This window comes from Gouania willdenowi, chromosome 12 (assembly GCF_900634775.1).
Source record: "Gouania willdenowi chromosome 12, fGouWil2.1, whole genome shotgun sequence".
NCBI lineage: Eukaryota > Metazoa > Chordata > Actinopteri > Blenniiformes > Gobiesocidae > Gouania > Gouania willdenowi.
Genome location: NC_041055.1, coordinates 9,157,631 through 9,180,758, shown reverse-complemented (window position 1 = coordinate 9,180,758; position 23,128 = coordinate 9,157,631). Strand labels below are relative to the sequence as shown.

The 23,128-nt window shown below is 38.6% G+C and overlaps 1 protein-coding gene across 1 annotated transcript; it reads left to right on the top strand.

Annotated features, from left to right (window-relative positions):
• Positions 1–732: 732 nt before the first annotated feature.
• On the top strand, positions 733–8,283 carry LOC114473678 (uncharacterized). Its single transcript, XM_028463442.1, has 9 exons — positions 733–880; positions 963–1,048; positions 1,130–1,217; positions 2,585–2,633; positions 2,712–2,802; positions 2,879–2,979; positions 3,849–3,933; positions 4,031–4,135; positions 8,179–8,283. Exons 2-9 carry the CDS (start codon positions 968–970, stop codon positions 8,281–8,283), a joined length of 705 nt encoding a protein of 234 aa, XP_028319243.1. The 5' UTR covers positions 733–880; positions 963–967.
• The last annotated feature ends 14,845 nt before the right edge of the window (positions 8,284–23,128 follow it).

Sequence of the window (23,128 nt, the reverse complement as noted above, 5' to 3'; positions counted from 1 at the left end):
GCTACATTTAGCAACAAACCACATTTAAAAAATGTATGTGAATATTTTTTTTACATTACTTTTGACCAGATTTACAGCAATATTTGTGAAATTTTAGATTTTTTTTACTTGGAAAAATATAATGTCAATGTTAAATCTAAATGTTAAATCTAAATCTTAAATATTAAATCTAAATCTTAAATATTAAATCTAAATCTTAAATATTAAATCTAAATCTTAAATATTAAATCTAAATCTTAAATATGACATATTACATATTAAATATTAAATCTAAATGTTAAATGTTTTACTTTTGGCGAATTTGCATATTAGCTAAATATTTAGTTTAGTTTAGATTTAGCTTTAGCTTTAACATTTAGATTTAAATGTAACATTTAGATTTAGATTGAACATTTCGTTAATAATTTTACGAGAAAAGTAAATTTCACAAATATTGCTGTAAATCTGGTCAAAAGCAATGTGATGTAACGATTAATCGTGAGGCAGTTAAAAATCGATTAGTAGGTATCACGGTTCACATCGATACTGTGAAAATTGAATCGCAGTACTTTTTTTAAACAGCAGGGGGCGTGCAGAATCTACTACTACTTTCTTTCTGTCTGCCTTCTACTCTTAAACATGTTCATAAATGATTCCTTACCCCTTTAGCACGGAAAGAATATCTGTAATATTACGTGACTATCTGTAAAAGTCACGTTTTTCTATTAGCTCTGTTAGCGCATAGCATCTCTTCTTCACCGCAAGATTATCTGCATGCCAACTGACATATGTGTGTTTAATCAACCTCTTTGTTGAACCTTTTAGGACATCTACCTGTTCGGTGGTCAGAGCACACACGAGGACAAAGTCATCAATAACGACATCTACAAACTCAGCATTGGTGAGAGACATTGTGACTGATGGAGTGTGAAGATGTCAGATTAGTGTAACCTAACCAACTGCTTTCATCCACTTCTCCTCAGCAAAGATGAAGTGGAAAGTTCCTCTTTACGTTGGGATTCCTCCAGCCCGTCGACATGGACACACATCCTTCATCCTTCACAGCCATGTCAGCATTGCTCTCAGCATCATGAGCACAGATTAACCTGATGTCTGCTGATGGTGTGCATTGTGTTTGTTTGATTGACAGTTGTATGTGTTTGGAGGGAAAAATGAAGAGCAGGTTTTCAATGACCTGAGGGTGATGAAGCTAATCAACCCCTCAGAGAGACAGCCAGGTACAGTCAACGCCTCACTGTGTCTGTGAGATTACGCTCCCCAATTTTCATTTTGTACACTTATTTTCTTTCCTTACTCATAAGAACCTAAATACTTAAACTTTAAAGCTTCAAACCCGAATGCTCAAAGTAAACATTAAGTAGGTAATACTCAAAGTGATAGAAAAAGTTCTACTAACTTAATTATGTCAAGTTGGTGTAACGTGTTCTTCCTTTTTGAGTAACTTTAACTAGTAATTTTTGAGTAAATGGAACTATAGCTGTTTATAAGTAAGCATAACTTTAAAACACAACTTAAGTACAACCTTATAGAATTAAGTAATTACATGCTAAGAATGATATTGTTTCAAATAGGGATTCTTTAAAAATAAACTTAATTTACCTGTTATCAAAAGTACAAGTAGCCAGTCATCCAACCTTTTGAAGCAGAACTAAGTAACTTGCGCTTAGCGCTCCCCCTAAAGGTTCCTTTTGGTTATGTCACTGTCGTAAAAACTCTGCGCACCCCGCCGCCTGCCCCACCCCACAGCTACATGCGTACCTTTGCTCTCCCAAGACAGTAGCAACCGATCACTGAAAAATCTTAATGCAAGAGTGACACTAAGGGTGCTTCCACTCATATAGTCCCATGTGACCATGTGAACAGTGTGAGGAAGAGAGACAAGTAAAATAAATGAATGATGTGGGAGTAATACGGAAGGGAGTGTGGAAATGTGTGTGATGGGTTTGTTTGTGTGAAGATAGATAGATAGATAGATAGATAGATAGATAGATAGATAGATAGATAGATAGATAGATGGATAGATGGATAGATAGATATATGTGTGTGTGCTGCCTGATGGGTTGTGAGTGTGTGTGCGCACCTGTTGCCATGGCGACAATGTGTGTGATGGCTGTGTGTTTCTGCTGAGCTGTCACTGATGGAGTTGCTCTGTTCCTCGGACAAAGGTCTTCTCTGCCTTTTTTTTTGCTGGCTCCGCCACGAAATAAGTTTGAGAAAAGTGAATTTGTAGACAACCGTGTGCAGCCATGGGGCTGGTCATAATCTAGCATTAGTTTGTATTGGGCTGCCGTAAAGCAGTATGTCTTGCCACTGGGTCGGAGGCAGGACAGTTGCAAGTTCTGTTTTCTGTCCAGAGACAGCAGGGGGAAATGAAATACCCCCCAATCACCCCATAAACACTTGTATTACCCTCACAGGGACTACAAGAAGGATTTATTAAGGTGAAAAAGTTACTTATTTCTGCTTAAGTTCTGGAAAATTTTGACTTAAGTTAATCAACTTAAAAAAAAAATTGAGTTCCGGTAACTTATTTGGGTATACAGTGTTGTGAAAACATCAAAATCAGACTTTTTCTCCTAAACAGTGATGAAGGAGATACTGTCAGAGTTCGGTCTTCATGGCGTTCGCCACAGGTCAGATCTATACCATTATCCTGATCTGTTTCAGTCAATTTCTAACTCTTGTTTTATTCTTTCTTTTTGGTTCACCAGTTTCACTCCTACAAAGATCCCAAATGTCCGCTACGAGCTGAGTGAGTTAGCTACAACCGTGGAGCAGAGGAACACAGCCTCGAATGCACAGGTCAGGGTCAGGGGTATCAAGGGCCACAGGGGCCACAGTTTGTATTCATGAATTCTTCCTGTTCTTCCTGTTATAGGTCTTTGCACTCAGAGACTTCAGTGCAGTGCGTGATCAGGCAATGGCATCCATACAGACAGCCTTCACCCTCTTGGACCAGGAGTTTCACAAACTGAATCGGTACGAGACTCCATAAAGCAAACATGCTGACTAATATTGTGCAGCCTCCAAAGTAAACGCTCCAAATGACTTAAAATATACACAAAATGTCTCCAAAAACATACAAAATGACAATGTAATATACAAAGAAACAATCAAATTTTACAAAATGACAACAAAAATACATAAAAAAGCGCAGAAAAAAAAGAAAACATACAAAATAACAATAAAATATACAAAAGAACAACAAAATTATACAAAATGACAAGAAAAATACACAAAAAAGCACATTAAAAACAAAAAAACATACAAAATGTACAACAAAATACACCAAAGGATGACAAAAATAACACTTAAATAAAGGAAAATATACAAAAATGACAGCAAAATACTCTCAAGGACGACAAAATGTACAAAAAGACTACTAAAACATGCAAAATACAACAAATTATACAAAAGAACTATAAAAATACACAAATGATACCAAAATAATTGACTCATCAAAAATGCATGAGTTATAACACAAAACGATAACGATAACAATAGCAAAACACAGAAAAATAAAAAGGAAATATACTAAATGACAACGAAAGTACACAAAAGGACTAATACTACAGAAGAGCAACAACACACAAAAAGCACGAAAAAAACATACATAATAACACAAAAACATAAAAAAAACCCTTTGTTGTTTCCTGTGTTATTGCTCAGATTGGTCATTGTTCTAAATGGTGACATGAATGTTGATAATGTGGCCCTTGGATCAGACAATCACATTTTTGAGGCCCCGCTGTGATAGAAGTTGCTCTTTGCCTTAAAGCAAAGTGTGCCACAGTGGTAAGTGAAGCAGTCTCATAGTGACATGCACGTGTCTGAATGGTCTTTTTCAGGGAGAAGTTGGAGCTTTCTGAATCTGCTGCTGCGCTGCAAAAAGAGAGAGAAGCTCAAGAAGCTCAGAGGCTGCAGCAGCAGCAGGTATCAGCTTCACAATCCAAGCAAAACTAACACTGCTTAATTCAAAATCATAAATTTGATACCCACTTATCACTGTATCTGTCTGTCTGTCTGTCAGGAGCTCCAAGACATGCTGGACAGGCATCGCTGCCAAAACGAGGCGTGGCTTCGTGCCAGAGCAGAAGAGAATGACAGAGAGAGGAGGGAGCTGTGCAGACTCAGAGTACACACACACACACACACACACACACACACACACACACACACACACACACACACACACACACACACACACACACACCATCATCATCATTGTGATCAGCATTTAAAGCACATAATTTAGATTAGATAACAATAATACATTTTATTTGTTTTATTCATTTACTAGTACAGTACCAAAGTATGTATTCATGTGGGAGCTTAGGTAGATTTGTCAATTATGGCCAAATGAGTATGTGTTTGAAGGTTGGCTGTACAAAGAGGTGTACATACTCTGTACTCTGTAGTGTAAAGGGGTATATTTGTGGGTGCAAAGTAAAATAGCGTGTGCAATTTCCCTGGTTTAATTCTATGAGACATGCGCATGATGAATTGATTTTTGAGTTTTTTTGTTTTGTTTAGTTTTTTCCATTCTTTTTATTGCAATTTTAGATTTTCATTAAACAAAACAAGACAGCGCCTACAACAGACATCAAACAAAACAACAGCTCTGAAAATAATGAATATTCCAAATATAGGAGGTGATGGATGAGATTTACAGTATATGCAGCAATTACCAATACAAATCAATTATACAGGAATTCTTTTAAAAGGATTGATGACAGGTCTGGTCCAAAACAGTCCAAGTACGGGGGCCACACTCTGTAAAACTGGTCCATGCTGGTGTGTATGATACTGGTCAAGTACTCTAAGGGGATCAATTCAGAAATTATTTTGGGCCAACCGCCGACAGATGGAACTTTGTCAGTAATCCAGTGTAAAAGGATATTTTTCCTCGCAACGAATGTTAGAATATTGTCTTTTTGCAGCTTTTCACTTGTGTGAGTAAAAGTCCAAGGATCAGAGACATAGGGTCCATCTCAATATTAATATGAAAAAACCTTAGAATTTCAAGTAGGATTTGAGTCCAATATCTCTGAAGTTTATGACAAGACCAGAGGCAATGAGTCAGTGTTCCCACTTCAGTTTTACACTTAAGACACAGACGGGAGAGAGAGGGGTTAAAGAGATGCCGTCTGTGAGGAGATATATGTACTCTATGTATAATTTTTAGTTGCATTTCTCTAGTCCGAGTACAAATTTAAATCTTTTTTTCATTAGACCAGATAAAATGCTATTTTTCTTCACCTATAGTGACAGACAATTCCTTCTCCCTTACACCCCTGAACCTCTGCGTAACAGGAGTAGATATTCCGTTCAGAACACCGTAAAATGAGCTCATGGATACTTTCAGTTGTTGTTGAAACAGCATTTTCTCAGCAGCAGATATTTCAGGGCGATCACTAACGGTTGTACTATGGGTGATGTAATGTCTTATTTGCAAAAAGCAAAAAAAAATCTTGTTTAGTCAGGTTGTAAGTGTTAGTAAGCTGTTGGAATGACATAAGTCTATTGTTTGAGAAAAAGTCAGTGAGTAATTTAATATTTTTGCTAATCCACTGTTGAAACCGAGGATCCCAAGAGCCCAGGGGAAAAGCAGGATTGGTTATTATTGGAGTGAACATGAATGTTATATTTGATCTGCCATCAAGCGGGCGTACAAGCCGCCATGCTTTTAGGGTATTGATGGGTATGGGATTTGTACAGTAAACTTCAATTTCTTTAAAGGTGGTAAAAAATAACAAATCACAAAGTCTGCACTGCGACAATGCCTTTTCAACATCCATCCAAATCAAAGTTTTACTTTTGACCCAGTCATTCATTTACAAATCTTAAATGTTTACAAAGTTGGTATATTTTAATATTGGGCATGACTAAGCCACCCATTGAACTTGGTGAATGTAATACTGCCATATTAAGCCGAGGTCGACGCTTATTCCAAATAAAAGAGCTAAGCCATCCATTTAAATCCTTTAACACCCTTTTAGAGAATAGAACTGGAATCATTTGAATTGGGTAATACATTCATTTTAACCAGAGATATACGACCTAGCCAAAAAATAGGGGGAGAGGCCCAGCGTTCTTGATCCTTTTTCATTTGATTAAATATTGGCACAAAACTGGCTTTGTATAGCTGGACAAAGGAAGAAGTAATAAAAATACCCAAATACACAAACCCATTGGGAGACCATTTGAAAGGAAAGGGCGGCACTGTCGTTGGTATTGTTGAGAGAGTACCAAGAGGCATAGCCTCTGATTTGACCAAATTTACTTTATAGCCAGAAAAGCAACTAATACTGTTGATTACATCTATAAGAGCCAGTACTGACGTTTCCTGGTCAGTCAAAAGAATTAGAACATCGTCTGCGTATAAGGTTATTTTATGACACAAATGTCCAATTTGTAAACTGCTTATTCTAGGTGGTGTCCTGATGGCCTCAGCAAGAGGCTCAATGGCCAAAGCAAAGAGGGGGGGAGACAGAGGGCAGCCCTGCATTACCCCTCTTTGAGTGGTGAAATATTCAGGCCGGAATCCATTGGTCAAAACCGCTGCCTGTGGTCGATTGTTTATTATTTTGATCCACTTTATAAAAAATTCACCCAGACCAAATTCACCCAATGTGTAAAGCAAAGAGGACCATTCGATTTTTGGTCAAAAGCTTTCTCCACATCGAGAGAAAGCACCAGACTGTTAAAATAACTTTTTTTTAAAGCTTGAATTGCATTAACAGGCGTCTAACTTTGGCCAACGAACTCCGGCCCTTCATAAAAGCGCTAAATGTCTGTGGGTATGGTGCGTGGGCTCCTCCGTGGGCTCCTCTGTGGAGCAGTCTCACACACAAATCAGCCGCACGCGTGCACCCACTGCTCACATCAGGTTGAAATGCGTGTGTCTCACGTTCAATATGTAGGACTTGAGAGCTTTAATAGTATATCAGTGAGAGTGTGCGGATGCACAGATGCCCCCCCCCCCCCCCCCCCCCCCCTCTAACCCTCAGTCCGGTGTTTACATCATAGCTGTTACTGCTCGCTGCTAGCATCTTAATACATAGAATAATATAAGAAGAAACACTCACCCTTCTGTAGAACAAAACGATAATCATCATCAGTTATCAGTGACATGTAGTCAGGGTCGGCAAGGTAGGCAGTGCCTACCCAAGGGTGAATTGATACTTTGATTATTTGTTTTAATTATAATATAATTATAAATGATTTATTTTTCAATTTCTGATAGCCTACAGTACCTATAAGTTTGAAAGTGTCAGCATTTTGTGTGTTTGATAGATCAAATGGCTAAACAGCGCTATTTCCTGGTACAGCTGCACAGTCTCACTCTGCTGTAAGGCAGGAGGAGGCCACACCCTCTTCCAAAAGCACATTGCTGCTCTGCCTCTGTTCCCATAGCGTGTTTTTATGTGTTTGCACATGCACAGTCAGTTCCCAAAGATGAAAACCATTTACGTAAAAAGGCAGCTCTATACACTGCCTTTACACGTAAACGCACTATGCTAAATGCTATACGAACGTTCAGAGGGCATTAGTGAATTGATCAAACGTGGCTGCTACAGTTGCTACATTCTCTCGCGAGTGGGCAGGATAACACTACAGGCAGGATGACAGCGCTAGAGACGATAAAGAAACTTTCTTTTGATGAAAAAACGACAGCTTTTAAAAGATGGGAGACCAACACCTGAGGTACCAGAGCTTCAGCAAAGGCAAGGTCTGAAAATGTTTCGTACTTTTCACAGTGAATAGAACAAAAGGAAGGATTAGCTTTGGGTATGTGTCTCACTGAGGCTGTTCTGAGTTGTTGTTGTTGTCATTTTCTCCGTGTTTCAGATAACAGCCTCAGGTTTGATTTCAATACTGAAAGCTTAGTTTTATTGCATCCACAGGAAAGCTCCTCTGTAGGAACTGAAAATGTGGTTTCGCTCTATGTCGTGCTATGTTCAGCGTGAGCAGGACTTCCAGAAGAGGGAGCAGCTCGCAGCTAAAAAAAACTGGGTTTAATTTTCACAGTTTAATAAAGAGCTGCAATGATTTAAATCCCACCCTGACCTCACTCCTCCATAACACACAGAAAATATATTATCCCTGTATGTACAAACTTATATGGCAGTAATAAAAAAAACTTTCTGAATCTGATTCTGAAGTGTCTTTGCACAGGAGGAGGTGATGCAGGAACAGGAACGACTGAAGGAAGAGCACAACAACATCCAGAAACGCAGTGAACATCTCCTATCCATCATGCAGCAGTTCAAAGGAATGTAAGACAGACAGACAGACAGACAGACAGACGTGTGACTTTAGATTTAATGTCTTTGTTGGAATATCACTGAATAAATAGGACATTGGTTCCTGTGTCTGTTTGTCAGCCTTTAGCCGTTGCTTTTGCTTTGCCACCACAAGACTTTAAAGGTATAGACCGTAATGTTGGAGAGCTAGCAAGATTTAAACGTTGATCTTCCTCGAAGCCCAACCCCTTCCTCCCTCTCCGGTCAGTGCTCCATCCAAAATCACACCCCCAACGTGAAGGAGCAGCGACTCTACTCCGAGCTCCTCCCGAGTGACTGAGATTCTCACCCTATCTCGAAGGGTGCGCCCAGCCACCCTGCGAAGGAAACTCATTCATCAACTACAGTAATTGTAGCAATTGTCAGAGCAGCAGAGCAGTCACATACAAACAACACACACAGTAGTCAGTAAATGAATTTAACAATTTAATCACAGAGGGCACAAAAGAATTGGAAAACCGATTTGTTTTCCGTGCCGAGACGTTAAAACGATGTCCTGCAGCAACAAGACAAACTGCAAAAACAGAGGATGTTGGGGCGGAGCCAGGATACATTTGGCTTTTTTCAGCGCTTGCTCCTCCCACAAAGAATGGAGGTCCCTCATTCTGACCCCAGACATTTTGGAGCATGTTTTAACAAAGCTCTGGAGCTTATTTTTGTCCTTCACTGACAAGCCTTGGAACCAACATGTTGAGCATTACAGCTTCACCAGCGCTGAACTCGGAGGAAAATACATGATGAAGGCAATGTTCTTCTTTAGCCTCTTAGGCATATTTATTTGTCACACACTTGCACTGAACATTCTCAACATCCAAGGCGGAAAAGAGAGAAAAAAAAAACTTTTGGGCGCGCTCACAAACCCTGAACGTGATGACGCAGCATGCGTCCCTGACCCAAAAAAAACTTGCGCCACATAGTGGTGAGAGTTAAACACTTCTTCTCTCTTGGTAACATATAGACAACATGAGTACACAAATGAATATCTCTTAACACAACAAATAAAGAAAAAGTGAAAAGAAAATGTTTCATACTTTCTACAGTGAATGGAACAAAAGGAAGGATTGACTTTGTGGATGCTCCTCACTGAGGCTGTTCTGAGTTGTTGTCATTTTCTCTGTTTTTCCAACACAAACAATGGATGCGCTGCCGTGTCATGAGATATATCTTGTTGGGAGAGTATGGAGGCTACATTAAATAATTGTTTATGCTTCTTTAATGGTGTTTATGATGTTGATTTTGTTAGATGGCTAAATACTTGTTCATGTGGATCTTGTTGGGTTTTTTCTTTCTTATTAAGAATTTTATATTGAGATGACTTTGTTGGAAATTGCTTTATACAAATAAAATTGATTTGAATTGAATTAACACTTGACAGCAGAAACATATGAAATTGTCATTGGTGGTCTCGATTTTCAACGTGCCTACCCAACCCTAGTGGTTACGGCGCATCACTGTTTATATCGATTTAGTTCATTTAGCGTTCAAAATAGCAATATATTTATGTTCATTGGCTGCAAGTCATTTCTCCTCTGCCTCTCCTGTGTCCATGTCTCTGTCAAACACAGGCACTTTGCTCCGCCTCCCTCACACTGATGAAAAGTGGCGCGATATTACCAAAGCTGTGGTTTAGCATATCGCTAAAGATATGGTCCCCACTCCCCATAATAACAGAACAGAACGGTAACAGAAAAGTAACAATAAACTCCGTCCATGCGCTCAGTATTAATCAGGAAATAGACACGTCTGACTCAACTCTGACCTTACGTTACCATGGCTCCCTTAAAGGTACAGTCCTCAGTAGACGATCATTACAGCTCGCGTGTTTTTGTGTGCGTATTATTAGTGGTAACCGTTTATATATTATGTCTGCCACTTTGAATAATAGTATGGTACGCTATGCTATATAAAGGAAAAACTCCAATTACATCACCGAGAAAACATCAATACATATATATATATATATATATATATATATATATATATATATATATATATATATATTGAGTATTGCCATTCTGGTTCGATTGTATGCATCAAAGCATAATCTCAAGGTAAGGGCAAAATATCGAGATATAAATTGTATTTCGTGATATAGCTTGAAAATATCGAGATATTTAACAAAAGGTCATATCTCCCAGCCCTAGTTAGGATGCACACAGTGATCATCTAACTGTGCTTTTCATGCTGTTCTGAGAAGTAGAGAAAGCAGCAACTTCTAACAAGAGTGTTTTAATACAAAATAAGCTATTAAATATATATCGGCAAAATAGAAATCTCGATATATCTTGACTCTCAATATATTGCCTAGCCCTATCGTATCGTGACATGCAAATCATGAATCGTATCGTCAGACTCTTGGCAATGCACAACCCTAATATTGACACTTTTTGACATTTTTACACCTAATGTGCTGTATTTGTCATTGTATTCCAGGTTAAAGGTCTGACCTTTATCAAAAGGATGACGCAGATTGGGCTAGAATTAAAACCAGGTCGTTGATCATATCAGGATAAACAATAGACGGAAGATTCTCTGGGTCGTCATTGATCCAAGAAGAGGGAGTCTACTGGTATGAATCTGGACCACCAATAAACCATAACTTTCCAAGTCCTTCCCTGTATGATTTGCATCTATAACATATTATGAGGAGCTTTTCTGTCGTTTTGGACATTTATCCATTGCAGTGTTTACCTTTGAGTGCCTCCAATATGGCCACCCATCGGGCTTACTGCCCAGAATGTGTCGTTGGTGAAACCCCTCTATAGATGGCCCTGTTCTTCAATGTTCATGTCTGTGTTCAACCACCTTCAGCTACAGTGGGGGTCCCCAATCTCTGGGACCTTTATTTTGGGGGTCACAGCCTGAAAAGGTTGAGAACCCCTGCAGCGTAATCTACATGTAGACTACTAGTGGTAGTCCACATCCCACAATATCACTGAGAGTGTTACAGTCATAACAGAGTGACTCTATTAGCCCTGATTACCTGTTATCAGCTCATGTTTAATAGTGAATGAAGTCATTTAAACAGGGAACGGTGATGAAACTGAAGCCTGAGGCCCAATAATGAGGTGTTGAACTGGTAACAGACCAGTGTCCTTACAGTGGGAGTCTGACTGACTATCACTGGTAGGGCTTTTCTCTCCTACATTAGCATTAGCTTCCCACTAAGCGTTTATGGGTGTTGAATAAGTGTTCAAAGTGAGCCGCTAACGTCACTAATGACAAGCCTCACTGTGTGACTGACAAGTAAAGGTTTTGTTTCCTAGCAGCTAACAGAGAAGCTAACAGAGACACATGCTACCAGCAGCTGATCTGTTAGCCTTTAGCCTGTCCTTCTGTTAGCACACACATCAGCAGGTGACACACACACACACACACCTCATGACTCCGCGCACGCGGCAGTCCGACTCTGTGAAACTCCTGAGGCCGCAGTGAGTGCGGGTCGAGTGTCAGCGGACAGCGGCTTCATTCCTCCACACAGCAGTAGCAGTAGCAGTAGCGCTCATCCTGCTGTTTCTGGTTAGCGGCGGTGGGAGCGCCCTCTGCTGGACACTGGTGGACCTACAGTCCGTCACTACAGCAGCTTCTTCCACTGCACACAGAGCTGGACTGGGATCAAAATTCATCCCTGGCATTTCCCACTGTGGTAATCCCCCCATCACTGGGCTCTACACCTTCCCTACACCAGCTTTGCTGTCACTTTCCAACACGTTCCTAACTTCCTCCCATGACAGCTTCCTCATATTCAGAAATGTCTCTGGTCCTTTTACAATTATCTTAATCTTTTCCGTTTTTTGTTTAACCTGATCAGTGCAATTGATTATGTATGCAATGAATAGAATTAATCTATTAATGGGTTAGGATTAGGGTTAACCCTCACAGATTTATACACCAGCAGCAGAACTTTAAAGTCTATTCTGAGGCTGACTGGGAGCCAGTGTAAACACTTTAAAACTGGACTAATGTGTTCTGACCTCTTCTGGTTCAGACCCAAGCTGCAGCGTTCTGAACCAGCTGTAGCTGTTTGATGATCTTTTGGGGGATTCCTGTCAGAAGACCATTACAATAGTCCAGTCTGCTGGAGATAAAAGCATGGACCAGTTTCTCCTGATCTTTCTGAGTCATTAAACCTTTCACTCTGGAGATGTTCTTTAGGTGGTAGAAGCTGTTTTTGTGATAGATTTGATCTGACTGCTAAATGTCAGATCTGAGTCAATCAGAACACCAAGGTTTTTGACTTGGTTTTTAGCTTTTAAAGATCCAGACTCAGATACTTGCTGACAGCAGTCCTCTTTTCCTTGTTACCAAAGACAATCACCTCCATCTTGTCATGGTTTAGTCGAAGGAAGTTTTCACTCGTCCAGCAGTTTACTTTTTCTAAGCAGTCACACAACACCTCAATGGGACCATAGTCATCTGGGTTCAGTGATAGATAGTTGTGTGTCATCTGCGTAGCTCTGATAATAACCTTACAGTTCTGTAAAATTTCTCCTCAAGGAAGCATATAAAGGCTAAACAGAAGGGGTCCAAGAACAGAGCCCTGAGGAACCCCACAGGACATTGGTACGCCTTCCCACCGTTGCCGCGTCTTCCCGACGCTACTCCGGGTCCGTCAGGACAAACACCGGTTCCTCCTGGTGGCTCTATTCTGGCCGGGGAGGACTTGGTTTTCGCTGCTGCACAGGCTCTGTTGCAGCTCGCCAATGCGTCTCCCGCGTAGGGCGGACCTATTGTCTTAAATGGGGGGCCGGGTGTTACACCCCCATCCCACTCGCCTCCAGCTCTGGGTCTGGACGCTGCAAGGCCCGGCATAAACTTTTCCAGTTTGACGGTGGCATTGGCTACACTATTTGCAATAAGTAAGTAAGTAAGTAGTTTTATTTATAAAGCGCTTTTTGCAGATAAAATCACAAAGTGCTGTACAGAGTTGTGGTAAAAGTACAAGTGCAACACAATAGAATAATAAAACAAGAGTGCATAAATATCATAAGAACAGCAACATTAAAGGACAAATAAAAATTAAAATCCAGTTAACTAAAAGCTTTTCTGTAAAGTGTAGTCTTCAGCAGTTTTTTAAAAGTGTCCACACAGTTGAGCTCCCCGAGAGACTGGTGCAGGTTATTCCAGAGTCTGGGAGCTACAGCCTGGAACGCCAGGTCTCCTCTGGTCTTAAATTTTGTTTTTGGGGTCTTTAGGAGACCCTGACCTGAAGACCGAAGGCATTGCCCTGATGAGTAGGGGCACAACAAGTCCGAGATATATTTAGGGGCCTGACCATGTAATGCTCGGAATGTGAGATATAATAATATTTTATATTCTATGCGAAACTTAACTGGAAGCCAGTGCAGAGTAGCAAGAATGGGGGGTAATATGGGATGTTCTAGAAGCACCAGTTAAAAGTCTGGCAGCAGCGTTCTCAACGATCTGGAGTCTGTTTAGGGTCGACTTATTAAAACAAGTAAAAACAGAATTACAGTAGTCAATACGAGATGATATAAATGTGTGTATGACCAGTTCCAGATCTGATTTTGATAATAGATGCCTCACTTTAGAGATATTTCTCAGGTGGTAAAAACAGTTTTTAGTCAAATGACAACAATGTCCCTCCAAAGACATGGACTGATCAAAAACAACCCCAAGGTTTCTGAGGCTGGTTTTAACAGATGAGCCCAGATCACCAAGAGAGTTTTTAATTAGAGGGATCTTTTTATCAGGAGCAATGATCAGAGTTTCTGTTTTGTTTGAATTTATCTGGAGATAATTTGATGACAGCCAGTTTTTGATACAGGATATACAATCTAAGAACTCTGATAAAAAGTGATACTCAGTGTCATTAAAGGAGCAGTACAACTGGATATCGTCAGCATAAAAATGATAAGACACATTTTTAAAACCACGGATCAACCGACCAAGAGGCATCAGATACAATAAAAACAAAACAGGCCCCAGAATAGAGCCCTGGGCTACTCCACATGACAGGTTGGACATATTAGACATTACATCAGTAATGATGCAATGCACGGGCGCCGTCCACACGCAGGTTGTACGCTAATAGGTGGAAACTTTTTTAAAAGTGGTGTTGTGACCATATACTGGACCCCGTATGCTGTCCTGTCCCATCCATCCTCCGACACCTTCATTCCACACACGCTCTTCATTCTCATTGCTTTGTCTTTCTGTACTTTCGTTTACAATCAATCAATAAATTCCCATTTCTCACAAACCTTGCCATTTCTATTTCTCCCACTTTACTTTTTAACTCTCCAGTTACTCCAGTTGGACTGCATTTCAACGTCTCCACATTGTCTGACTCTAGTTTTAACATTATCTTGTGACAGTTTAGCCATAGTCTTGCTCTCTCCACTCCAAACAACATGTGTTTTTCCTGGTCGCGACTCGCCCCTCAGCCGTGAAACGCGTCTACATCCGGTCTGTCTATTTTACGGCCGTTTGTGTACTATTTAAAAGGTTGAAACCTTGGTATTTAAAAATCATTCGAAATTTATGTTTTGAGTAAATTTTTATTTTTTATTTTTTTATTAATGTTTGGTTTTTGATTGTCAATTTTAATTTAATTTTAATTGTAATTTTTTGATCAAATGTTTGATATATATCATACAACATTCTTTTATTTAAACTTAAAAATATTTTTTAAAAAAAAAATATATATATATATATATATTTAACAAATGTATTTATTTAAATTAACAATAATATTTAAATGTGTACTATTGAAATATTTAACAAACGTCGTATGGTCGGTTTACATTCAAATATCACGTTCCCGCAGATCTGTCGTAAGGAAGCGATGAAGGAAGTGACGTAGTATACACGCATGGGTAGAAAGGATTTGGCACTGACAGTTGACTTCAGTATAAACAGGAAGTAGCCCATATCTTTCATCTGTACAGTGGCAGCCCTTACATACTAACTTAGTAGCTGCATATCGTCGTATCGCAGACATCTTTGTGTATTTTTCTCTCACATACGTTGAGACAGTGTGTTTTAGTCTTTCTGTTGTGTACATTTTGTTTGGATAAAGAAGAAGTCCCTCTTCCACGGACTGTTTGACGGAGCCGAGTTTTGTTCTTTGAAAGACAACACGGTCATAGAAACATGGCGAATTACAACGGTAAGAGACGTCTGTGGAGCTCAGTGTTAATATCAAACATCTGCTGATTCCTTTTAGAGGAAGATGACTTCAAAATGAGGAGTGAGGTCAGCAGAGCTAAGAATAGGGTCCAGAGTGGTGGTAACACAGTGTCATGGAGTCTCTGTACACAGCTGGTATATTGTCTAAATACATGTAAACCATGTGCCAAACTACACTGTACCTACAATCTATGGATCCTTTTAGGTTATGTAATATCTCAGTATTAGTTATGAAGGTGAATGACTTTGTTTGTGCACTGAGCTCTGAGACAAAGCACAGGGCAAAGGTTGCTCTAGTTTGTGGGGTTTAAACTGGTTTTATATTTGTGGGGACATTGGTTCCGATCTATAAACAAAACCCCAAAAACACTGTCAGAGTGAACAGTACCAGACCAGATGTTCACTACACCTGGTTTTAGGGATGTAACGATTAATCGTAAGGCTGTTAAAAATCGATTCATAGGTACCACGGTTCACATCGATGCTCTGAAAATTGAATCGCAGTACTTTTTTTAAACAGCAGAGGGCGCTATATATTTATCCTTCCAGAAGCAGACGTGACGGGCGGAATCTGCTACTATTTTCTTTCTGGCCGCCATTTACTGTTAAACATGCTCATAAATGAGTCTTTACTCCTTTAGCACCAAAAGAAAAAAATCATGATGTATCGCAATTATTTTTGGGTGCCGATTTTAAATAGATTTTTTTTTTTATTTGAAAAAAATATTTATTTATTGTTCTTGATAATTAATTAATATTTTGTGTATTTGTGCAATATTTCAGTGGTTACAGTGTTTTCAATGGTTACTTAATGTACTTTCTTTTAATATAAATATTACAGTGTGTGACACCTGTAATATTTATGTAAACACAGACATTTTGTTTTTATATAATCTGTTCAGATCAGTGTTTAAACTGATTCAATAGGATGATTTATTTTTTCTTATTTTTGTGCATTATCAGTAACTCAGGGTGTTTTATCCTTAATGTTCTCACTTACAGTTGTTACAATGCCGTCATTATGTTGTCATGGTTACTTTGAGACTTCTACACAGTAGTTTCAGTGAAAATAAACTTGTTGCACTTTATTTTATGATGTCAGTGTGTAACACTGTATTTTTTTTTTTTTTCAGTGAAAATGTGCAAAATCACTAATAATAAATAGGATGTTTTGAAGCAAATAGTTTTGACTCAATGTGTTCTCTGAATGATCAATATCTTCTGATGAACATTTACAACAACTTGATTTTTCATCTCTACATTTAATTTTGATATTAACTGGGTAGAATATCGTGATAATATCGTATCGTATTGCAACATCGTTGCAAATACTCACCTCTAGTCAACAACAGACTCCTATTATGGTTTGTAATTTACAGTGTTTCCCCAAACTGTTCACAGTCCCGTACCCCTCCAGACATTTAACCTGAATCCATGTACCCCCCACCACTGCACACTTAGAATACATAATGGAATGCAGTGTGTTTTAACCTTGGGGTCATGACCCCATGTGGGGTCGCCTGGAATTCAAATGGGGTCCCCTGAAAAGTCTAATAATTTATAATAATAGAAAATGTGTTGTTTTTAAGATTTTGTAATCTTTATTTATTTATTTTTTCAAATTACAACACCATATATAAAACAATCTTAAACAACTGTGTTCTATACTTTCACTTTCTCAAATAAAAATCTGTTAGAAATAAAATAAGTATAAAAAAATAGCATAAACGGTATAAGGATATCTGAGCTGGTGCATCTTGTCACTTTGTGTACTAATCCTGCCAACAGCAAGCATTATCAAACGCTAATTCGAGAAAGAAAGAAATATATATAAAATAGAGTCACAACACAACAAAGGTTGAGAACCACTCATGTAATGTCACATACAATGTAACCTTACAGTGAAATTTGTCTCTGAATTTGACTTATCCTGTTGAGAAAAACATATATCCGTTTGGCCCGGTTAGTTGATGGTTTTATCTCACGATCACAACATTATCAATAATCCACTCAGGTCCACATGTTCTGTGTTAGTATGTGGAGCTGTGAGCTGCTGGATACGTCACTCTGTAGCGCCATAATCTCCCTTCTTTTCCTGCTTCTTCCTGCTTTGCTGGGTAGCATCAGTGGCTAATCTCTCATCTAATGTGCACTGCTGCCATCTTCAAGACACAGTTGGTCACTACATCACCCCACAGCTTAGATATTGATGAGGGACCTCCGCCAGGGTGTTTTCTAGTAATCTCTGTAAAAAAAAAATGCAAATGACGAGTTATCTCGTCAATGGCACTGAGCGTTTGGATTTGAAATGACGAGATATCTCGTCAATGGCACTGAGTGAGTTAATGATACACAGACTGAATCAGATAAAAAGTGATGTTACGGGTTTTATTCACTGGTTTAAAAACTATAGCTGTAAATTCCGGCTGAGATTTACTCTGAAGAATCCCAGCCAAAAAAGGCATATATAATATGACAGGAAACCGGAGACCAATGGGAGGAGTCTAAGGCTTAGAACAAAGAAACTTCAGGGTTCACAAGTTAATCAACATTCCAACAGCTGAGCTACAGAGATAACTTACTGGGGTTGTAAACCTCATATGTTTAAAGCCATCTGTTGAAGTCTTATACTCAGCTTGAAGTGAAGAGGTATATTGCATAGAATGAATATCATTTGTAGGAGGATAAAGGTAGTTGATAATGGTTTATATGAATGAGAATATTAATTATGATTAAAAATAACATTCTGCTGGTTCTTGAATTATCTGTAGAGTGGCATAGGACAGACAATATTTGCAATCTAGATTTCTGCAGGAACCATTCCAATAATCCTTCTTTTGTGACTTTTCAAACAAGTACATATTCATTGTTCTCATCTGAGAGGGAAACAAACAGCTGGTATTATTCCAACATCCTGAGTGACCTCTGGTTTGGGTTCTGGGGGTAATAAAATCTGCAGGGGGTCGGAGCCCAGAGTTTGAAAACGTAGCATGTAAACATTGACTGGTTGTTTCCTTTTGATCGTAATGCAACAGAGAGGTGATAACAGGAACGAACCTGTTCTTGGATACCACTGTTCCTCTGTTTGGCCAGGAAGGGGAAAGTTCAACTTAGATGATTTAATTTCCTACACATGTGAAGCAGTCAATACACCTCAATATATTTACTCATATTTACAGTCCTGGTAGAAGTGAACACATGTTTCATGACGACATGGACGAGCAAAGTTTAAAAGGATTATTAATACGACTGCTGCGCTTTGAGTCCTGACTGAAGAGACAAAAATGACTTTGGCTGAATGGTTAAAAGAAAAAGTTAAATCGAGGGCGGCTCTACGCAGGGGCCAGAGGGGGCAACGCCCCCTCAAATTAATGTCTTGTGCCCTCAAATCAAAATTTTAGAAGTAGCAGAAAAATCAGTCGAAAATTGGACACGAAGACGATATAGTGTCAGCTTACTCTCGTCTCTCTATCCCTGCGCTGTGAGCGCACACAGACACACCTCCCTCCCAGGGAACCACTGCTACAGAGCATCTAATTCTGCCCACAGGAGAAAGTCAAAATTACAGAAAAAACATTTATCATTGAGTAAATTACAAAAAGAATTCAGTTGTAGATATCTCAGCCCCTCCAAATACACATGAATACAAATGTATAATATTCCCATGCTTATATTACATGATGATGACAATACATTTTTAATCTCAAACTGATGAAAAAACTGAACTTCTACTTAAATAACAATTGTTCATAATATCAAGGAAATGTAAGTGAATTTAAGTTTCAGGTCACTTAAGTCCATCCTGTTACATATATTATTTAATTAATTTGCCTTTACAACTTTGGGAGGCCATCTATCATCCCTGACATTCATTACAGTGTTAAAGTCCCCGCCCCATATGATTTTGGCTGCGGGAAAGTTAGACAACCAGGTTTTCACTTTACTTTCAGTGGTTTGAAATAAAGTTGTATTGGTTTTTTTAATCATTTTTTGTATAGATATTTACCAAAATAAACACAGCATTATCATTTTCAACAATCAATAAAACCCATCAACCATTATTGTCAGCGCGGATTGATGGAAACGGAAGAGAAAATAGTGCCGATTAAAACTGGAGGTATGAATTTTTTTTGTGGGCGGTTTTGTGATGTAAATGAATCAAGCTTTCAAACGCATATATTTTTTTTCTATTAAAAACGCACAGTTTTGTGGCCCCGGAAACTAACCGGGACTACTTTCTTGAACAACTTCAAGCGGCCAGAACTCGGACCAGGGAGGTGACCACTGAGTGAGACAATGTGTATGCACTATAGTGCTGGTGAGGATTGCATACAACGTCATGTCTTAAATAGGCGAACTATCCCTTTAAGGTGTCATCATGCAGCTCTGCAGAAAGCCTATTGATGAGCTCCTCTCACAGTCAGAAGTACTGGAGTTAATTTAGCTGATGGGGTTGAGGACATCTAAAACTTCCCAGTCTTAAGTCAAGTGATGCAAGAGTCTCTTCAAATCCGAACACTCCACAGTGATCACCGGAAAATCTTCAAAAGCCAACGCACTCACTTGAGGTTTTTCTATGACAGGGCTGTCAAACTCAATTTTGTTCAGAGGATGAATACGGATCCATCTGATCTCGAGCAAGATGCAGATTTTAGGCCGGAAAACAAGTAATTTCAACATTAATGAGCCGTAGTTTGATCTTTCATGTACAAATGATAGGCAAAGTTTGCAAGACAGGATTCCTGCAGGATCTTTATTTAAAATTACTTTAATTTCTACAGTTTTTTTAAAAATACATTTTAGGGAAATGTTGTGGAATAATTTGAAGAAAATTGCAGGATCTTGGAAAAATTTCGAGTTCTGTTCCGCAATTTCAGATAAAAAATGACTGCCATCATGCGATATAAGCATGGGAAAACTCTGAGCCCTGCAAATAATATGGAGTTTCATTTAAATGAGGAGCTGAGATATTTACAAATGAACGAGTTGGCAATTTACTCATTGATTCATCAGAATCCAAATCCTTTTATTGTCATTGTACAAAGTACAACAAAATTGCAAATGCCCCAGACAATATTCGAGTACACTTAAACATTCAAGCCAGAACAAACACAGTTATCATAAAAAAACAACAAAAGGTATGATAAAAATCTGTCAGAATAAAAGGTTCATTAGTATAAAAGTGCATGGTATAAAATATACACAAGTTCAGAAAGAGATAGTATTTAATTTCTTATTATATAGGTAGTGTTATGGCAATTTTTATATTCATCATCATATCGTCAAATGTATGTTCATGTGTGCAATTTGTCATGTTTTAATACATGATGACTCCATTACTCTTTGCACTTTTGAACAGCTGAATCATGTTAGATTAAACAGTACAGATCGTATTGTACTCAGTGCAACACAGAGTCTCTGCTGAAGGCCAAAACTCAAACTCACATGCAGATATACACGAACGCACACACTATCAAGGATAGATAAGAGTGGCGCCCAATCTTCCTCATAATATACACGTCTTCATCATCCTCAAATGTTTCCACTGTTGGGCATCTGACTCCCCCCTTCTCCTTACCTCAGGGTGGAACTTTTCTGTTATCTGTATAAAAGCTTAAGCTGTGAAACTGTTAGTTAGAGTGGGTCTTGCCTTTTTGCTCTGCCACGAGCCTTTTGCCTTTCATTCTTTCAGGATGGAAGCTTAGTTTTTACTCCTTTTTTCTTTAATTTTATAATAAATCTTTTTTATAAAATCATCAATGCCTCGCCTGGACTCCATCATTCAACCAGAGCAATAAATCATGTCTCCAAATGAGGTCAACCGCAAATTTGCCGTGACAGTAGTGATGCTGGTGTATGGTGTGTGTTTATTGTTAATGTTTTCTCTGCCATTTTGACTTTCTCCTGCATGCAGGCCGCATTGTATGCTGTGAAGCAGTGGTTCCCAAACTAGGGTACACAAACTTTTTTCTCATTCATCAATAATAATTTATGGCAAATTCTAAAAGGAGTAAAACATCAGAAATACATGAATAAAAAGGCCTAAATTCAAGGTTAATGACGGACGAGACACAGGAAAGAGTTTAGACGAGCCTGCAGACGCAAATAAATAATGTTTAACATGAGCTATGGGGTCCTTGCGATGAGAAATCACGGCTAAGGGGTACATGGGGCAATAAAGTTTGGGAAACACTGATTGAAAGGGTCGGGTTGAAGTTGAGTTTGAAACGTATGCTCTATGATAAGAATAGATGTCATGCATAAGGATGACAAGATTGTATGACAGCAAAAAGGTCAACAACAACGCTTCTCGTTTGGCTTCTGCATGGAAATAGAAAACCAAGGCAAGTATCCGACAGTGGATCCATCAGTAGAATAAAATAGAGTCTATTAAATAAATTCATCTCACATAAAGACAGTGATCAGGTCTGAGACAGTGCACATTACACATGAACTACTTAATAGTAAAACAAAAGATACAACATCATTTGTATAATTTACCCATCTGAAGTAATTAACTGATTACTGAACTTTAAAATAATTTAAAAAAAAAAAAAAATGTTTTAATGTTTTAAACATTGGTTTTGCAGGTTGTGATCAACTTTTCTATTTTTTTTTTGTTTTTTTTTAGATTATTTTTAAGAATTCAAGTAATTGACCTAAAGCAAAATAATCCATTGATTATTCAACAGAAGAAACAGAATCCTTAAACCATCCTTTCTGCCAAAAGATGGCAGTAACATGAGGTCTACCAAGATAATAAGCAGTAGAGAGCGGTGATATTCTGGGCCCACCGATATTATCGGCCGGTACTTGCCATAAAATGTAATATCGGTTAATATCGATATCGGTTTTTCACCACGATATTGAAAAACTGATGTTTTGTTGTTTAAGACCACTTATTAAAAACCAAAATGGCACTTTTTTTCCATTACTGTTGTAGAATACATTTTCTTATTTTGCACAGATGATGTTTAGGTATTTATTTGTGGAATAGATCGATTGCGGCATCATATTAAAATTAGGCTTAACTTATTGATTTCATGGAGAGAGATATAATGGACCTAAACTTAGGTTGGGGGGGGAGGGGGTTCTATGAAGTATCGGTATCGGTTGGTAATATCGGAAATTTAGTATCGCATAAGCTAAAATTGAACGTGCTTAATCAGCAGCTTCCCCATCCATCAATCTTCTGTCAATGCTTTACTTGGATTGATGATTTGTTGACATTCCTACAGCATGTCTGAATTTCAGGTCAACACAGCAGCTGATTTAACAGAGAAAAACTCTAGACATGAGCGAGTAGTTGTTATTTAGTCTATTTTTTTTAAACTGTGTTATTTCTCCTCCACTGTCGCATTCACAGAGAAGCAGGTCGCTGTACTGCACCAGTCGGTGTCCTTGTATTATGTCTTGGTTGCAGTATTTGGCAAAAGGAGGCAGGGGCGGGAAGAGGGACTGAGGAGCGTCAAGTTGGCGTTAATCAAACCGGAAATACAATAACAAAATAAAAGAAGACGTACTGCGCTTGGAAAAATGTGGGCCATGGTGGAACGTGACACATGATCCTGTACTAGGGCAGCATTGTAAACCTCTGGAATGGCCTGCATTGACAAAAGGGTTTTAACTAAATGCAATAAATAACAAAAATAATATTATTACATGTAATT